Here is an 18,938-nt window from a genome sequence, read left to right on the forward strand (position 1 = left end):
CCCTGCTGGCTGCAGGGTTAGTGGCATGCTGGGCATGATCAGTGTGCCAGTGAAAGTTCTAGAAACTGACAAAAGTGTTCCATGACAGGGCTCCATCTGATGTCACCCATATGTGAGGACTACCATCCTGCTTGTCCTGGGAGAAAAACTGTTTAGGGTGAGCAGCCACAAAGACTATGCAGTGGCTGAAATGTAGGACCCGTCAAAAAACACAAGACCAGATTAAGGTCCCAAAGAGGCACCAGTGACATGCTTTACTCCCTTCAAAAATCTAGACACATCTGGATGGGAAGACAAGGGACCACTATTGACCTGCCACTATAGCACCTTCAAAGTGTTTAAAGCCAAGTCTTTAATCAAACCTTCCTGCAAAAATTCCAATTAGTGGAATTTCAACTAAGATTGTGAGAACCTCGCTCTTCACATCAGTTCTTGAACATGCCAAGCCTTAACAAGCTATAGATGTAGAAAGTTTCCTGGCCTGAAACAAAGTGGAATTCACTTCAGAAGAAAGCAGAGTTGTTTACCTGTAACAGGTGTTCTCCAAGAACAGCAGGATGTTAGTCCTCACATATGGGCAACATCAGATGAGCCCAGCACAAAGCTTTTGTCAAAGTTTCTAGAAACTGACTAGCACATTAAGCATGCCCAGCATGCCACAATCTATGCAGCAGTCCCTCTTCAGTCTTATCATAGAATTCATGAAAAATAAAATAAAACCAGAGAAATCTAAAGAAAACCAACTCCGCAGGGCAGGTTTTGTAAGGACTAACATCCTCCTGTCCTTGGAGAACACCTATTACAGGTAAGCAACTCCTCTTTCTCCAAGGACAAGCAGGATGGAGGTCCTCACACATGGATAAATGTGTAGCTACAGGCTGCTCCTAAACATAAGGCACACAATTAGTGCTGCTATAACACTGGGAGAAAGCCTGAACCCAAACCAGGGCCCAAGGTAGGGAGAGTTGGGTTTTGAAGCTGGAAAAGATTACGGACTACCAACTGACAAATGACTTATGTCGTCCATCTTTATCCAAATAGTAATGGGAAGCAGAGGTGTGGAGAGAACTAAGTCACCGCCCTGTAGATCTCCTGTACAGATACTGCACACGCGAGTGAGCTACCGAGGCAGACATGGCTCCTACCAAATGAGCCTTGACATGGCCCTCAAGTTGCAGTCCCACTTGTGCATAGCAGAAAGCAATACAGACCGCTAGCCAGTTCGATAAGGTCTGCTTGGATACTGCAACTCCCAACTTGTTCTTGTAAAAAGAGAAAATGTGTGGTCTGGCAGTGAGATGCCATCCAGTCCAAGTAAAAGGCCAGGGCCCTTTTACAGTCTAGACTGTGCAGGACATGCTCACCCTGGTGAGAGCGTGGTCCTGGAAAAATGGTGGGCACGACAATGGATTGATTGAGATGGAACTCTGTGACCACCTTCGGAAGGAACTTCGGATGCGTACGCAAACCCACCTTATGAAAAAGCTTTGTATAAGGTGGCTATGACACCAAAGTCTGAAGTTCACTGATTCTGTGTGCTGAGGTGACCACCACCAGGAAGAACCTCTCTGGATAGGTACTTCAGGTTGCAAGACCTCAAGGGCTCAAACAGAGCCCTCATGAGATGAGTCAAAACCATGCTGAGGACCCAGGAGGCCACTGGGGGTCAGATTGGGGGCTTGAGCTGTAGTAAACCTTGCATAAACTGCCCCATGACAGATGGATGGAGGAGGATCTGCCATCTATCCCCCAATATGCCCCTATGGCTCTAAGGTGAGCTCACAGAAGTGGTCTTCAAGCCAGCCTCAGACAGGTGCAACAGGTAGTCCAAAAATCTCAGTGTGGAGCATGAGAACGGTTCCAATCCTTTCCCCACACCAAACAGAGAACCATTTCCACTTGAGATGGTAAGATCTCCTCCCGGAAATCCACCAGCACTCAAGATACACGTCCAAAAGACCAAGAGTCTGTAGGGTCACCCATCAACATCCATGCCATGAGGGACAAGGTTCATAGGCTGGGGTGGCAGTAGCCTGCCCTAATCCTGTGTGATCAGGTCTAGAGTGGTCCCCAGCTGGATCGGAGGACGTGAGGTCAGATCTTGCAGGAGTGGGAACCAGATTTGACACTGCCAACAAGGCTCATGGTGCCTTGGTCCTGTTGAAGTTTCTGGAGCATCTTCAAGATTAGTGGCAGTGAGGGATATGCATATAGGAGGCCAGTGCCCCAGTGACGTGAGAAGGCATCTGATCTCGACCTCCTGTCTGCCTTGACCAGAGCAGAACCGATCCTCTTTCTTGTTGTCCGGGGAAGCAAACAGATCTAATCGGAGAAAATTCTTTTTCACTCAACGCACAATAAATCTCTGGAATTTGTTGCCAGAGGATGTGGTTAGTGCAGTTAGTGTAGCTGGGTTCAAAAAAGGTTTGGATAAGTTCTTGGAAGAGAAGTCCATTAACTGCTATTAATCAAGTTTACTTAGGGAATAGTCACTGCTATTAATTGCATCAGTAGCATGGGATCTTCTAGGTGTTTGGGTAATTGCCAGGTTCTTGTGGCCTGGTTTGGCCTCTGTTGGAAACAGGATGCTGGGCTTGATGGACCCTTGGTCTGACCCAGCATGGCAATTTCTTATGTTCTTATGTTCAGGGTTCCCACCCACAGGTAGAAGATGCGGTCTGCATCTTCCACCTGTGGGGGACCATTTGTGGGGCTGGAAGGTCCTAATCAAATCCACCAGGATGTAGTCTGTCCCTGGGAGGAACACAGCTCATGGAAACATGCCCTGCAAGAGCCCAGGACCAGATCTGTACTACAACCTGGCAGAGGAAGAACGAACCCATTCCTCCCCGCTTGTTGAAGTACCACATTGCCCCTTGACTGGGCATTCTGGGACCACTTAGCCAACAAGGTAATCCTTGTTCAAACTGATAAAGGGCATACCAGATTGTCCAGAGCTCCCAGAATTTGATCTGGAGACACTGCTCCTGCAAGGACCATTGGCTCTGGGTACTGAGGTCCGCAACAAGGGCCCCCCAACCCATGTGAGAAGCATCTGTGGTTAAGAATTTATGGCTGAGTGACCTGGAAAGGCATCCCCTTTTCCAGGTTGGACAGGGTCTGCCACCACACAAGGGATTTCCAAAGTGGTGTGGTGACCAAAATACAAGCCTGAGGGTCCTGGGTGGCCTGTTACCACAAAGCGCAATGTCCACTTTGCATGTGTAGCCGAGCAAAAGGCATGACATGGACCATTGTTGCCATATGTCCCAGAAATGCAGGATCTGGTGTGCTGAGACATGGCATCGAGAAATCACCCCTGCTAGGAAAACTAGGTTCAATGCTTGGCCCCAGGGCAAGGCAGCCTTTGCCTGGACTGTATCAAACCTGGCCTCAATGAAGTCCAACTGCAGGGCAGAAAATGGGATTTCAGGTAGTTGATTAAATCCCAGGTCCTCCAGAGCATGTATGGTGGAGTGCAGGGAATGTAATGCCCCCCCATCTGGAGTTACCAATCATCAAGGTAGGGGAAGATATGTACTCGTCTCCTGAGATAAGCCCCCATCACTACTAGGCATTTTGTGAAGGCACAGGGTGCCAATACAAGGCCAAAAGACAGCTCCAGATACTGGTAGTGTTTCCCTCCTACCAGAAAGCAGAGATCTCTTCTGATCCCTGGGAGAAATGGGAATATAGGCATGTTCATCAGAGCCAGTCTGGCCCTGAGAAGGATCAGAATACACAAGACCATTTTGAATTTTAGTTCAATGCCCTTAGAGCTAGTAAGGCAACTGGCTTTCATGGGGATCAGGAAATACCTGGAGTAGAATCCATCACCCTGCTGATTTGAAGGCACCAGTTCGACTGCACGAGCCAATAAGAGGATGGAGAGCTCTAACCAAAGTATTTGCTGAGTCTCTGTAAATCTCCACTGGGGGCATGGAAGAGATTGTGATGGAGTCTTATGGAAATGTAATCTGTATCCCTGTCTAACTATGGACAGGACCTGGTCTGAGATGACAAACCCATCAGTTGACAAAAAGCCAAGGCACTGACCCACTGGAGGGTTGGTGCCCTGGGGTAGGGATTGCTAGTTCAAACTCTCCCGCTTCCAGTCAAAACCCCGTGGCAGGACTGTTGGGGGGGGGGGGGGGGACGGGGACATGTGGCTGTCTTGCTTTTGCCCTAGCTGGTACCCATTGTGATCTGCTTCTAAAAGGTGGCGGATAATACTTCCGTGGCCAATAAAACGGGCGTCTCATGTACTATTGAGCTGGCTTTTGGCCAGAGGCCTGGGGTCAGATGTGCTGACTGATAACTACTGAAGGGTTTCATGAGTGTCCTTAAGCTGTGCCATCGCTTCCTTGAATTTGTCTCTGAACAGATTTCTCCCTGGTACAGGGCAGGTCTGCCAGATGATCTTGTACTTCGGGCTGGATATCAGAAGCATGAAGCCAGGACATACGCGGGGCCCCAATGCCAGCTGCCACAACTATTGTTGCTGTTTCAAACACACAGAACAGACTTCGTGTTTGTCACATTCAAGGCGCTGTTGGATTACCTTCCAGAAATAGTCTTGAAACTGCTGTGGGAGGTATTCCACCATATCCTAGGACTTGTTTCTAGAGATTTCTGGAATATTGGCTCATACAAAGCTCATAACAGGTGATTCTGGCTGCCAACATGGAGCCTTGGAAGACCCTTCTTCCTAGAGCATCCAGGGCTCTGTGCTCACAATCCAGAGGGGCTGAAGCATGAATATATAACTTCTGCTTTTTTTTTTTTTTTTTTAAAGTATTTTCCACCTCCAACCAGTGGTGAAGTTGACTGAGTTCAACCCACTGGTTGGCTGACTATCTAGTCAGTCTCCCAGCTTACTGGAGGGATGGAAATGGGGTGTTCCCAGAGCAGGATGACCAACTGAATATATTGTGCACTGGCAGACACCATTTCTTGCTTGGAATCATGCTCTGTTAAGAGCTGGAAAGGCACTATTTGCCATGGCCTTTACAGACTCCTGCGAAGGTCAGGTCCTCTGGTGGAGATTTATGCCTCTCCTCTGGGGGGGGGGGGGGGGGTTCAAAAGGCAAATCCTCAGAGTCCTCTTTCAAGGAAGAGGATCCCTCCCCCTCCTAGGGATCATGGGGGCATCATCCGGAGACATTGATGTGGACCCCCCTGCGGTGTTTTGTGCCAAGAGCCTGACTGCCTCTGTGGCACCACTGTAGGCACTAGTAGGACTGGGGGGGGGGTGCAATGGCACCAAAGGTCCCATATGCATCAGGAGTGCCAGGGGAATCTGTGGCTCTAAGGGCTAGCACCCCTTTAAAAGTTGCCTCCGAAACATTCCACTTAAGCTCAATTAACTCATGAATTGGATCCAGGAAAGGAAACAGGATGCTTTGTGTAAAGTGGCAAATATGGGATCTTTCTTTCGTAAGTCCTGTAGAGTCTCCCCTGTCCACACCAAGTGTCTTCAGGGTCTGAGTCAGACCCAGCAACTCATCTGTGATAAAAGCGGAGTAGAGTTCCATGTGGCTCCAAATCAGGTGGAATTTCTCCCTCTTCTAGAGAGGAGAAAACCAAGTCTCCATTGAAGCCATCCAACATATGATCCACATACTCCTGAACATCTTCAGGGATAGCCTCACTGCAGAGTTTGCCTGCAGTAGCTAACAAGTGGGAGACCTGAGCATTTGATCCTTTAATAGGTTGCTTCGCCTCTGCTGGGCACCTCTGCAGAAAAAGCCTGCAAGCCCTGGAAAAATTCCACCCAGGGCCCACAGGCTCAAAACTGGCATTGACCCCTCTCAGGGATGCCTCTGTCATCAGAAACAAGGGTCAAGGGTATGTCCCCTAATGTCGGCAAAATCTGTAGAAGCCAAATCACCTTGAGCATCTGAACAGCACTGACAGGCATAGTCTCACAGATAGCAATGTGCTTAGACTCTGTCCCCGGCACCATAGTTTTCCTGCATTCAGCTCTAGGCAACTTGTGTGCTCCCCAACGCCGCCAGGGTGTATAGGCACAAATATGCACTCAAATGCTGGCCCATGTCAGGACACCGCCACATGAAGAGAATACGTGCACATGCCTAAGTGCACAAGAAAAGAAACCAGGCTCTGTTCAGCCAACTATAATGAACAGTGGGGCCTAGGCAAAAGCTACTCAACCCACTGAGCTGCCTTCACTCTACACTAACTTCCCAGAAAAAGAGGGAGAAGGGGGGAGATGCAGAGGAAAACAGGGAAGGAGGACCTGGGAGGCCTAAATTATTATTTATTTTTTTGCTACAAGCAAATCCCAAAGGAGATGCATGTCCACCATCTACATATAAATGAGAATACTGTCGAACTGATTTTGAGGCAGGGCTGTGTGTCAGTGATGTCAGCAAGTCAGCTTCTCAGTCTTCATCTGCTGGTAGGAGTGCATAACTCACGGGTGTGGATTGGCTTGTCTGAGTGCAGAGGAATTCAGTTTTAACTAAAATCTACAGCTCTATCTTTTTAGGGTTCAGGAAACAAATAGTAAAGCAAAAACCTTGCATTAGTGTTTTAAATTAGAAATTCATGCTGAAATCTGAGAATGATAGAATAGATTTTTCTCTTATCTTAGTGGTCAAAATGAGACTAGACTCAATGGATAAAAATAAATCATTAGCCAAGTTTCTCATAGCTGTCTTCATGTGTTTCAGGCCTAATCAGCAGCCCTTCAGTCCACTGCAATCAGTATTAACATACTATTCAAAAGCATTAGCAAATTTAAATTTAGGTAGCAGTGTATGGCAACAGGAGAAATACCACCTACCTTTTTCTCATGGTTTGGGATGATACAGCGTACAAAGTTGGGGTTGGTGTTCCTCAAGGTGGCCATCAGCTTCGAAAGTTGCTCCTTGTACAGCTGGCCTACTGTCCTAAACATACCTTTCCTAGTCTTAAAGGCCCCAGGTAGGGCAGTGTCTGCTATGCCAGCAACCTGATCTAATCCAACAATGCGATCAACTGGAAAGGAAAAGTAGTATTAGAAAAAAGCTCTGCCTAGAGACAAAATCTGAAACAGCTTTAGAATCCTTTATACGCAACTTTCAATAAGTGAAATATATTAAAAAAAGACCCTTTATACCTTTATTTGGCAGCTGCTAAAGCCTGTTACATTAAACTTTCAGGTAACAGGGACTGGAAGCATGCTTGCTTGTAGGTGCCTCTAAATATGGATAACAGCCTCAAACACTTTGTACTTAAATGGGCTTGCCACGGGGATCTAGATTTACCTGCTTAGAACACTCACTACAAAATGACTACCATCTAGGTAAGTCATCAAAATATACTGAACATTGGATACATGTGGAATCAAATTAAAAGCTGAAAATTCATTGTAAAATGGTATATTGAATTGTAGCATAACATCAAATGCTAAATGTTAAGGAATAAAAGTTTCCTACCTCTCCCTCATTTAACTTTCACAATAGCAACACTGCTCCTAGGAAATCCTTATTCAGTGACTGTACAGGAAAATAAAGTAGCTCACCCACAACAGATGTTTTCTGTCACATATGTGGATCTGATTGTGCGTGGTGTAGAGCAGAACAGAAATATCAGTGAAGTCTTTACTAGAAAGTCATTTAATGTGTGTAGGACTGCATCGAGCTACTAGCTCCAAATTATCCAAGTCTATAGCAGGAAGAGAACTACGAAGGTAGGAGCCTTGGTTTTGTCCCAGTGGTAAAATCTTCAGAGAACATCTATTACAGGTAAGAAACTTTGCTTTCTCTGAGGAAGTTCAGTCACAAAAGTGGGTCTTTGTAGCCAAGTATTGCCATCAGCATAAAACCAACAGGCAAGAGAAGTTTGTTAGGAAGAACCCTTTTCTCATTTGGTTTATTTGGGCTTTAAATTTTTTTTTTTTTTAAATGGCCAATGGAAAAAACCTGCAACCATAAAAATGAACCCCTCAAAGGCCATAGTGAATACTTCAACGCCTAATCTGAGGGGAGACTGTTTTCAGATAATAGGATGTGAGTGTGTGGTCTGAACATCAGTTGATAGCTTACAAAACTCAAGGTAGGCAGGCCTTAAGACTAGCAACTGACATTACTATGGCCACAACAGTGGGTTTTAACATTACTCTAAGGTCAACCCTGCCTGAGAGTAACAGAAGGTGCAGCCTGTTACCAGACTAGAAAGTGTGTTGTCACTGTACTGCTGGGTCTAATGGGAGTCAAAGACATGTGTATAGGGAAACCCCAATTCTTGCTAACAGGACAAACCGTTAAGATGGACTCAGATGTCAGAAAAATGGACATTAGCCTGTATAGCCATGTGTAGCCAAATGCAAAGATGAGTAACTTTGCAGTTGCTGTGTACTTGACCAGCTTGACAGATTTACAGGCCCATGCCCACTTGGATGGTACCCTGTGAGGGCAAGAGTAAAGATAAGGACAATTGGTGCAGTGTGAATGTGTGCAGCTAGAACACTTGGGGCCTCTTTTTATGACTCTTGGCCAATCCCAGGGCAGGACTTATCAGTTCACTGTTAGGTGTGAACTGGCAGTTGTCATGCTGGCCCCATTCTGAACCTGAACAAATAACTCTGAAAGCATGCAAAGCAGAGGTCTAACAAAGCCTTGTGTATTCACCTGATTATGCATGAAGCTGCTGAATTATGCATAGGTGAGCCCTTAAAAGCATCAGGGAGCAAGCACTCAGGGTCAGTTGAAGAAGACAACTCATCTGAGTGCTACCTGAGCTCCTCTACACCTAGGATGAGAGTCTGATGCCTCAGGTATCCATGAGTAGAGGAGTTAAGTACACCCTGTTGCTGGCAAGTGACAAGGTGAAGCCCTCCTCTGCTCTGGACAATCTTGCCAGGGGAGCAAATCCTGCCATTTCACAGAGAAATGACTGCTAACGTCCACTGCACTGGTGAGAAACTAGAGGTCTAATCATCAGTGGGTTAGAAAGATAGGCGTTTTAGCTCTGGTATGCAAGTCTACATTAGAAATAATGCTAGCATCACATCCCCTAATCTGATAAGAACCATGTGTCAAGCATGCTTTTGTAACTTTTTTTCCTCATAAGTACTGTCCTTGTATTCATGTCATTATGGTAGATCCTGAATAAATAAAATTTAACTCAGTCAGCATATGTATTTCACAGTAATTGGAGGGATCACTGGAAAAAAGGAAACAATGTGGAGGCATTAGACCCCAAAAATCCCTGTACAAGTGGACTTCTAAGGGCTGTCTCCTTCAGATTGAGAACTCTAAATTTAAATTATGCCCTTACACTTGTGGGCCCAGGGAAAAAAAAGTGTTTGAAGGTTGAGTTACAATTAAGGAGAAAATCAGACATAGGTAGGGAGCATGGGCTGCATGCACAGCATCACCCTGATAATGAAATCTATCAGTTTTTGGAGGACAAAAGGGATCCCTAACCTTGTGTCATCTGTCAAAAATAGTGCTTATATATGGACAGTATTTAAATTGATAAGAATCTAGCACTAACTTTGCATTTCACAGTAGCTTAATAAAACAAATTTAAAGTCTGACATTTCACTATCAAAACAAGGAACAATTCATTTATAAACAGTTAAAGGTTGCTACTCAGCATATATGTTAGATATAGCCATCTGGCTAACATACCAGGGATATTCAGTGGCGTGGCTGCACTGCTGAATATTCCTATCTTAAAGTTAGCCAGCTTTGCCAAACTGCCCAACTTCAGGACAGCCCTATGGGCTGACCAGACAGCCACATTGGTTAAGCAGCTAACTCTGGCCCACCCCAAAGCTCCTCCCACTCATTTCCAGAATGCCTGACTTATACACCTAAATTCTAGGCACACATCTCACCTAGAATTTAGGTGCGCATGGCACTGAAGATCCCTGGCTAACCATGTAGACTGGTAACTTCATTTATCCATCTAAATGGCTTGAATATTGTCCTCAGTTAAGTTCTATGCATCAAGAATTATTTCAATATCTTTTCATGAAGATTAGATACAAGGAAAGCAAATATCTTTCTGAAATAAGTGAGAAAATGTTTCAATACTCTTACATCAATGTTCAAACGGCTAAATAAGCCATTGCATCTGATAAGAAAAATCAGCTGAACAAACAGTTCTAGCCCATTTCCCCATTTTGGAAAAACAATCCATGCAAAATAGGATGCAAGTGCAAAATTATCAATAGGATTACAAACTAAAGTCTGGCCATTTTGTTTTTATTTAAAAAGATTAAAACAGTCACATGGTTTAGGTTACAATTCAGAAAATTCTGTTCCTGCAATGCCTTCCATATCAACTATTTGGGTTAATAAAACTAGGCTTTTATTGCTTCAGACAAACGTCAACCTAAGAGAAACTATTTTCTTTAAATCACCTACAGGAAATGGATATAATTTGCCTTATAATATGTAAAGGTCTTGCTTCCTCAGCTGGGTTACTTCTTCAATAAAACTACATTAACTAGGAACACAGCAGAACAGGACCAGTTTTTTTGTTTTTTTTAAATTGACTTAATTACCTAATGGCCATATTGAACTAAGTGGTCAGTGCGCAAAGCTTTATGTGCATGTGTTCAAACAAACCACATCAAGTGAGTATTCACACCATGCCATTGTACCTGATTTACCATTTTATGCTTTTCCCCCAGAGTCAGGTGGTACCTTTTTAAAATTTTGTCCAAAGATCTATGAATATTAAGAAGAGGTAAAGAATGAAATGATGCAAAGCAGAACATGCTGAAAAGGGAAAGGAGCAGAGGGGCATTAGAACAAAGGTACTCATAGGAGGGGAGGAATATCAACATTTACTGGATTTATATTCCAAATCTCTTGGACATTTGAGATTAGAATAATAGGAGATTAGAAAAATGGTTTTCCCTTATTCTGTTTGGTAAGAGCTAGATAGAACACATCAGAAGCCCTAACAGAGAAGAATGAAATGCACTTTTGTTTGCTTCTGTACCTGAGCTTCCACACGAAAAAGATTTGACAATTTAGTGAAGTATAACATTCTAGGACAAAACTTGTGTGAACACTGAAGAAACCAAATTACTGAATATAAAAGGTTCTCTGTGCACCTTTTTCTACCTCATTAAATATGGAAACAGACTGATCAATTTACAAAAATCTAGTGGAGATGCTCATCAGTTTGTTTTATAGATGCACCCAACAGGCTAACAAGACAGCTACCTGATTCCAGATAAAGAAGGGTCTCTGTTATGAAGTATCAGATGTTCCTGGTATTAAGCAGTTAAAAGGGGAAGAAAGTAATCAGTTTAAGAAAAGTACTTCCTAAACTATATACTGCCAGGCTATAATTACACTGCATGGTTTTAGAGAGGAAAGGCTTTGGATGACTGGTCTTAACAGGTTTCCCACAATTAGAGGACCTGTACAGGTATGATGGAAGTTGTAATCTACACAGGAGATTACCAGTGTCTCAGCAAGATATATTTCCTGAGCAGAGGCAATTTATGGAATGGAAAAAGCTGAATTGGTTCGAATTGTCTATTCAGCTTTATCTAGCTTATAAATCCCCTCTAATAATTACCAGCCTGAAAAGTATGAATCAATCCTGATATTTCCTAATTAGACGCCATCTACTAACTACACTAATGAAAATTTATTGTCAACTAAATTGCAGCATGTAAGACTGCTATAGTTTTATATTTATCCTTCATCTTACAGAGGTCAAAAGACTTCAGTATTACTTGTTCCTCTATTTGCTAAACTTTTAAATATTTGTTTGGATTTTTGTTGCTTAACATTCACTGTTGTAAAAATTACAATTTAAGGAGCCATTCTGCTCTAAAACCAGAGAACTCAGACATGAAACAAACTAGCCAAATAGCTAAATTGTCAAAATATTCCATGCTTTATGGAGTGAGGAAAATCAGCAGGATCCTTGCCCCAGCAATACTGACGGGCCAGATCCTTACCCAAGGCAGAGAGGATTCCCACCCATTTCTGGAATCAGTGGCCACATCCTTTTTAGAGACACAAGAGTAAAGATCCCTGCACTCATGGCCAGGGCTGGGCTCTAAGGTGAATGTGTCCCCTACTCCATCAATCCTCCTGGAATTACTTCCCCTTCTACCTCCACCCATTCTCTCCTCCCTACTCTATTTGCACTCCCTTCTCTTCCTCCTTCCTCCCTGGCATGCACTCATCCTTTCTCCCATCCATTTGTTCTGTTCTTCTCTCATGGCCAGTGCTCCTTTAGCCACTTATGGGGTTCTGAGAAATTGTGGATGGGCCACCTTTATATTTTCCCCCCAAATTGAGCCCCACAACCACATCTCACATCACATACCCCCAAACAATTTAACACTCCCCATCCAATTGCTGAGTCCACCCTACTGCAGTCCCTGCTTGGTCTCCAAATACAAACTATCTTCCTCCCAACATCTCTGAATCCCTGCATTACATTTTCTCCCATAATCCAAATACTATTCTTCCCGCAGGCTCCCTTGTAAGTGTTCAGTCTCCAAGTCCCACACTCCTCTTTCCCTCCCCACTACCAAGAGATTTTTTTTTTTTTTCACAAGCCTCTTTCTGTACTAGTTTAAAAAAATTCACCAAAAAATCCCTCCAACAGTTAGCTGTATATTTTAAAAGATGTTTCTTTCATGTGGAGATTTCTTTTAAAGAATTTAGCTCATGTGGAATACCTGAATGACTCAGATCAATATTCATATTGTCTATGCAACTACTTTTAGAGTTTAAAATTTTCCCCTGCTCACTGGTTAAGTTATTTCTGGGCAGATTGTTTCCTAGAGAAAATTTACCCACAAATAAAAAAAAAGGCAGCTCTGGGGTGCTCCCAGGGCACAGTATAACTTTGTCCAGGCAGTGCTGCCTAGAAAAAGTTTCCCAGGTAAATAGTAGTCCTAAAGTTATCTGGAAAACTTTGTCCAGGCAACCTTAGACCAGATATTCAACTGTCACCACTCTGGGCTGAACACCCAGATAAAGTTACCCAGAACTGGCCAAGTAAGTTTTACCCAGAGACAGCCAGCTGAATATTGACATCTGATGTTGTACATCTACACAACAAAGCAGGGGTAAGTAACTCCGGTCTTGGAGTGCCACAGACATCTGTTTTTAGGATATCCACTATGAATATGCATGAGGTAGAGTTGCATGCAAACTTACCTCATGCATCTTCATTGCAGTTATCCAGAAAGCTAGACTTAATTGTGGCACTCCAGGAGTGTCAAGAGTTGCCTACCTCTGCAACAGAGCAACTCAAAACTTTTGCAGCTAGCTTAGACCCAGCCGTATATTCATGGCTTATCCTCTCTCCTGCTGCTCAGCAAACTTATGTAGAGCCACAGGTGTCAAGATATGTGCTCCACTACTAGTACCTGCAGCTGGTCAGACTTACAATTTGGAAGACACCTCACTTTTGTGCTCTGGCTTCAAATGTGGCTGTTGCTTCCTCTGTGGTGCCAGTACCTTTGTTCTTTACCCATGTGATTTAATGCATGGCTGCATTGTTATTACCTAACAATGCAGCCATGGATAAAGAAGAAAGGTGCAGCACAAGTAATAAGAAGCATCCAAGTCTGCTTCTGTAAAGGTGCACAGATGCATAGGGTGGTGGCAATTTCAAAGTTCCTAGGTTGTGGCCTAGGAACACCTGTACCTTTAAAGGGGAGGACTCTGCAGCTAACATTTGTCTGAGCTGCCTCTTCTCTGCCAAGCCTATGCCCAGCCAGCACCACAGCTGTATAGTCAACTGATGCCCAGTGAATGATACCAGTGGTGCCTCTCATCTCCCAGTACCCAGGCAACTGCCCAGCTTGCCTTACCCAAAGCCTGGCCCTGCTCCAAGGCATTTGATTGGCTATATCCTTTCTGGAGGTGGAAATACATCCTGCTTCTATGACAATGATTGACCATATTTTTTATGGCAAGGGAAGTAGGTAGCTGCTGTCTGCCTAATGAAGAAAGGCCAAGTCTCAATCCAAGGGTAATCCCTGAAAATCAGGGACATTTAGGAAGCCTACTTCTATTACAAATGAAAGGAATACTTAGTCATTTTATTGGCCGGTCTTTGTGAACAGAGGTAAGGTTAATATTCTGGCTAAAAACAAATGCTTGAGGTATGGTAGAAAACAGTAAACAGATTTTAATCCCTTACATACCATCCTTCCAAAGTTCAGAAACAAATTTATCCGAGGATTGGTGCAATAATGTAGCAACATTATCATTCAGAGGGTCCATATTCTTCATCAACCACTCATCTGCCTTGTAGTCCACCTGCATGGGGCAATAAGTTAGAATATAGTTTACTGGGTCTAGTATAATGGTTAATTGAACATAAGAATATAAGAAGTTGCCATACTGGGTCAGACCAAGGGTCCATCAAGTGTAGCATCCTGTTTCCAAGTGGCCAATCCAGGCTACAAGTACCTGGCAAGTACCCAAAAACTAAGTATATCCCACGCTATTTATGCTAGCAATAGCAACAGCTCTTTTTTGTAATTGTTTTTCATTATAGTCAACATTGTACATATCAAAATTGTACATATATGTATTGAAATCATTGAATACAGTACAAGAATCGGATATGACATAAGGGATCAACAGCCAAAAGAGTAATTAATCCTGTATGTGTCAAACCTGGGCATGAATAACACTCATAGTACCATATCTTGTCTCCTTTGTCTGGTTACTTTTCAAATTACCCCATTGGACAATCCCTAGCCACCCTCTCCTCCCCCCCTCGTCCCTTCCCATACCCTTCCCCGTATGCCTGCAAGATAGCTTCTACTGTGGTTGCAAAGTATGCTTTTTTCCAGGTACAGTACAGGTCCCATATCGCATGGAACTTTTGAATGCTGATTCCGGATGGCAGTTAGATATCCCATCTGGTATACTCTGTCTACTCTAAGTATATTCGTGAGTGGGGGTGTTTACATTCTTCCACATATAGGCTATTTCACATCGTGTTGCTATTATATACTGGAGCACCAAAGGAGCCAGAGCTATTTGTACACCCAGCACCTCAAATAGGTGCACTAATACTGATTCCCATGTTTTCTCCACCTTAGGACATGTCCACCACATATGGTAAAATGTTCCTGTCTCCCCACACTGCCTCCAACATAGAGGGCTGACCCTGACATTCAATTTATATAAGCGGTCGGGTGACATACCACCTATAACAGTTTATAACCATTTTCTTTGATGGTGGCTGACATCGAACTCCTGCCCATGTGCTTGTGACAGGAATCCCAATCGAGTTCCGATAGCTCACCCCCAAGATCTGCCTCCCACCTTAGCTGGTAAATCATCTTAGTCTTGGGGCCACTATTAATCATATACAATCTTGATATTGGACAACGAAGAGGACCGGTCTGTGCACACAGTTTCAAGCTTTGTCCTATCTAAGTAAAGCCACTGGGACCCCTTCCGCTTTAAAGTAATGTGCTAATTGTAGATACGTATACCTATCCAATGGGGCCAGATCATGTTTATTTTGCAAATCTACATATGGAATTAATTGGGAACCAGAATAGAACTGCCCTATCCAGGATAGGCCCTTCTCCTTTCATCGGCTGATAAAAGCCCTATCCATTCCCAGAGGAAAGGCTGGATCATTCAGAAAAAAGGTAGAATGGTGTACCCTCTTAACCTCCACCAGGTATGACCACCATTTCAGCCAGACCTTGAGAACAGCCTGCAAAAAAGGAGTCAATTGTTAACAATCTCCCCCCCCCCCCCCCCCCGGCGACTTGCTCCACACCCTATACTCCAGAGGAGGTTCACCCGCTACAACCTGTGCAATAGCAATCCATGGTTTTACATCCCTCATCCCATGCCAGCTGAGGACCACCCCCAGCATGATAGCTGAGTAGTACCAGAGTAAGTTGGGAATGTTGAGTCCCCCCCCTAATCCTGTCCCTATAGAGTACTTGACAGGAAACCCTGGGAGGTTCTCTTCCATATAAAACAAAACATCTTTCTCTGCCAGATATGCATCACACCCTCCGGAACCTCTACTGGTAGTGTTTGAAACATAATAGAAGCAAGGTAAGATGTTCAATTTGATCACCGCAATTCTGCTGAACCATGAGATATCTGATCTCTCATCTATCCAAATCTTGTTGTATTTGAGATATTAAGGGATCATAGTTTAGGTGGTACAAATTATCAAGATTAGATCCAATTTTGACCCCTAGATATTTTACATAATTTTTAGCCAAATTAAATGGTAATGAACCACCCACTGCAGCATACTGCTCTGCTGACATGGAAACATTCAATATCTCAGACTTAGCATTAATTTTAAAACCTGAGTCGCCCAAAAATAGTGAGTTCCTCTAAAAGGTTCTGCAAGGAGGTTTACGGTTCCAATACAGTAAAATAAGTCATCCGCAAAGAGCGACATCTTGTAGTCAGTCTCTCCTATACAGATTCCTTGAATCTGAGCATATGTCCTCACTATTGCCGCTAACTGTTCGAGCGAGAGCACAAATAGAAGAGGTAACGGGGGCAACCCTATCTAGTGCCTTGTTTAACCGCAAAGGGATCCGCGTACGCTCCATTAATTTTTATTCTGGCTTGGGGTGGCCATACAGCTTCTGAACCCAAGTGATAAATGAGTCATCCAATCCCATCCTCTCCAAGACTTGAAAGATATGGCCAGTGAACGCAATCAAAAGCCTTTTCGGCATCTACCGCTAAAAGAACTGCCAGGATACGCTGGCGCTGAGCCCACCACATCAGTTCGACCACCTTGCGGACACTGTCCAATGCTAATCGTCCAGGAATGAACCCCAACTGATCAACAGCCACTAATAGAGGCGCCACTCTCCCCAGGTGCACTGCTAAGGCTCGAGCCAGTATTTTGAGATCTGTTGATCAGGGATATCTGCCTGATGAGCTGCAGAGTGTATGATCCCTCCCAGGTTTCGCCAGCACTGTGATACCCACTGTGTTGGCTGCCAGTGCAAGTGAACCATCAGAACCTGGGGCATTATACATATTCACTAAGGGTGGTCATAACTCAGCGCTAAATACTTTGTGGTGTATCCATTGAGTCCAGGGATTTCCCTATTTTAAGGTCCATAATACTCAAAATCTCCCCCTCCGTTAATTCAGCATTACGCTTTTCCCTGTGCTCACTGGATAACACACTTGTCCATTCTGCCTAAATATTGTGTTATTTCCACTGGGGTGCACTGAGTTTTGGCGTCTGTTTAGTAGAAGTGTGTAAATTGACGCTCAATATCCACCTGAGAGAACAATTTCCCTGGGAGTCCCTTATCTTGGTAATTGAGTTTGAGCTTCCCTCTCCTTTAGCTTTCTAGCTAAAAGGTGTCCTGCCTTATTGCCAAACAATGTTTTAACCACTAATTGGTAAGCAATTTTACCAAGCTCTAAATTTTGTATTGCCCATCTCGATTCCTTCAAGTGGCCTAGGGTACGCTCATCTGGAGAGCGTTTATGCCGTATTTCCAATTTATTGATACTTTCCATTAGAACAAAAGCCATTGTCTTTCTTTATGTGTGCAGCCCTAGCAATAAATAAGCCTCGTATGTAGGCCTTTAAATTGTCCCACAGGATCCCCAGGGATCCCTCCCCAGTGTCATTACAACTTATGAAGGACTTGATTTCCTTTTTCAAGTGAGCCACAAAAATGCTATTGTCCATGAGGCTATCATTTAAACGCCAGAATTTGCTATCCACCTGGTTCCCCCCCCCCAGTGGTCATTGAATTCCAGCTAGGTGCATGGTCAGACCATGTGATGTTTCCTAGTTCTGCTTCACTGATTGAACTGACAAGCTGCTGGTCTATTAAAAAGTAATCTAGTCTGGAATATGATTTATGAGGATGGGAATAGAAGGTATAATTGTGTGTTGTAGGATTACGCAGCCACCATCTCAGTGAGTCCTGTCTCTGCAATAAGGTGCTTAAGTGCCTGTCTATGTAACCTGCCTCCACTACTGCCTGGGTGAGATTATCGAGATATGGATACCTAGTAAGCTTAAAATCCCACCCAACACTAAGATGGCCTTCACACCACTCACTTATGATATGGGAGATCTTTGTCAGGAAAGCTGCCTGATCTGTATTAGGTGCATAGATATTCAGGAGAGTTTATATTTTATTGTTAATCTTCATCCTCACAAGGAGGTATCTACCTTCCACATCCTTAGCAACGTGAGAACATCCACTACCATGTGCTTGGAAAACAATATCCCCACCGCGCACTTATGATGAACTAATGCTGCCGCATGGTATGTGTGAGGATACCCCTTAGATGCTAATAACAGTTCATACTGCTTAGTGAGATGGGTTTCTTGGCAAAATACGTCAACTCATATTGCTGCCATTTCACCAGTGAACACCTGCCGTTTGGTATGAGTCTGCAACCCTTTCACATTGATTGAAATGAGTTTTACAGTCCCCTTGTCATGATCATTACCCACCCATCTCCTTCACTCTGCTTCTACAATACCCTCACCGATGCAGAGCAGGTTTGTTCCTTCTCTGCACCGGAACCTTTATGTACCACTAGATAGGCATCCCCTGAAGTCCCTTACCCCCTCCCTATTCCCTTTCCCAATCTAATCCACTTTCTCCCATGTGGAAACTTCCTTGGAGAGTTTAGATGTCACCACAATCCAGTGTGGCTCATATTCCCCCCTCCCCCAACTTGAGAGATAGCATAACAGTAACATCAGTTTAGTGGGAACACAAGATCCCTCCCCATCAACCGTCTATTAATGCAAAACTACAAAATTCAACTGAGAACATATTACAGATGAAGAGTGCCTCATCTTAGTGTAGATTACACAGTCCGAGGTCGCATTAAAGTCCTCTGGCTTCCTCCACATTAGTCTTATCCGGGATCCTGTGATGTTGGTACTAGGCCTCCCGATTGCCTCTGGAGATGCCGGTCTTTTCCAATGGGGTCACT

The 18,938-nt window shown here is 44.0% G+C and overlaps 1 protein-coding gene across 2 annotated transcripts in view; it reads right to left on the minus strand.

The window, feature by feature from the left end:
* The window catches only part of MYH9 (myosin heavy chain 9), a 419,875-nt gene that overhangs the window by 170,735 nt on the left and 230,202 nt on the right, over nt 1-18,938 (minus strand). For both annotated transcript variants that reach the window (XM_029590410.1, XM_029590411.1), the window contains exons 15-16: nt 14,153-14,267; nt 6,809-7,002 (exon numbers count right to left, since the gene is read on the minus strand). In XM_029590410.1, coding sequence (XP_029446270.1) covers nt 6,809-7,002; nt 14,153-14,267 — 309 coding nt within the window. The remainder of the gene's footprint in view (nt 1-6,808; nt 7,003-14,152; nt 14,268-18,938) is intronic.

Source organism: Rhinatrema bivittatum, chromosome 2 (genome assembly GCF_901001135.1).
Source record: "Rhinatrema bivittatum chromosome 2, aRhiBiv1.1, whole genome shotgun sequence".
In the NCBI taxonomy this organism is placed as follows: Eukaryota; Metazoa; Chordata; class Amphibia; order Gymnophiona; family Rhinatrematidae; genus Rhinatrema; species Rhinatrema bivittatum.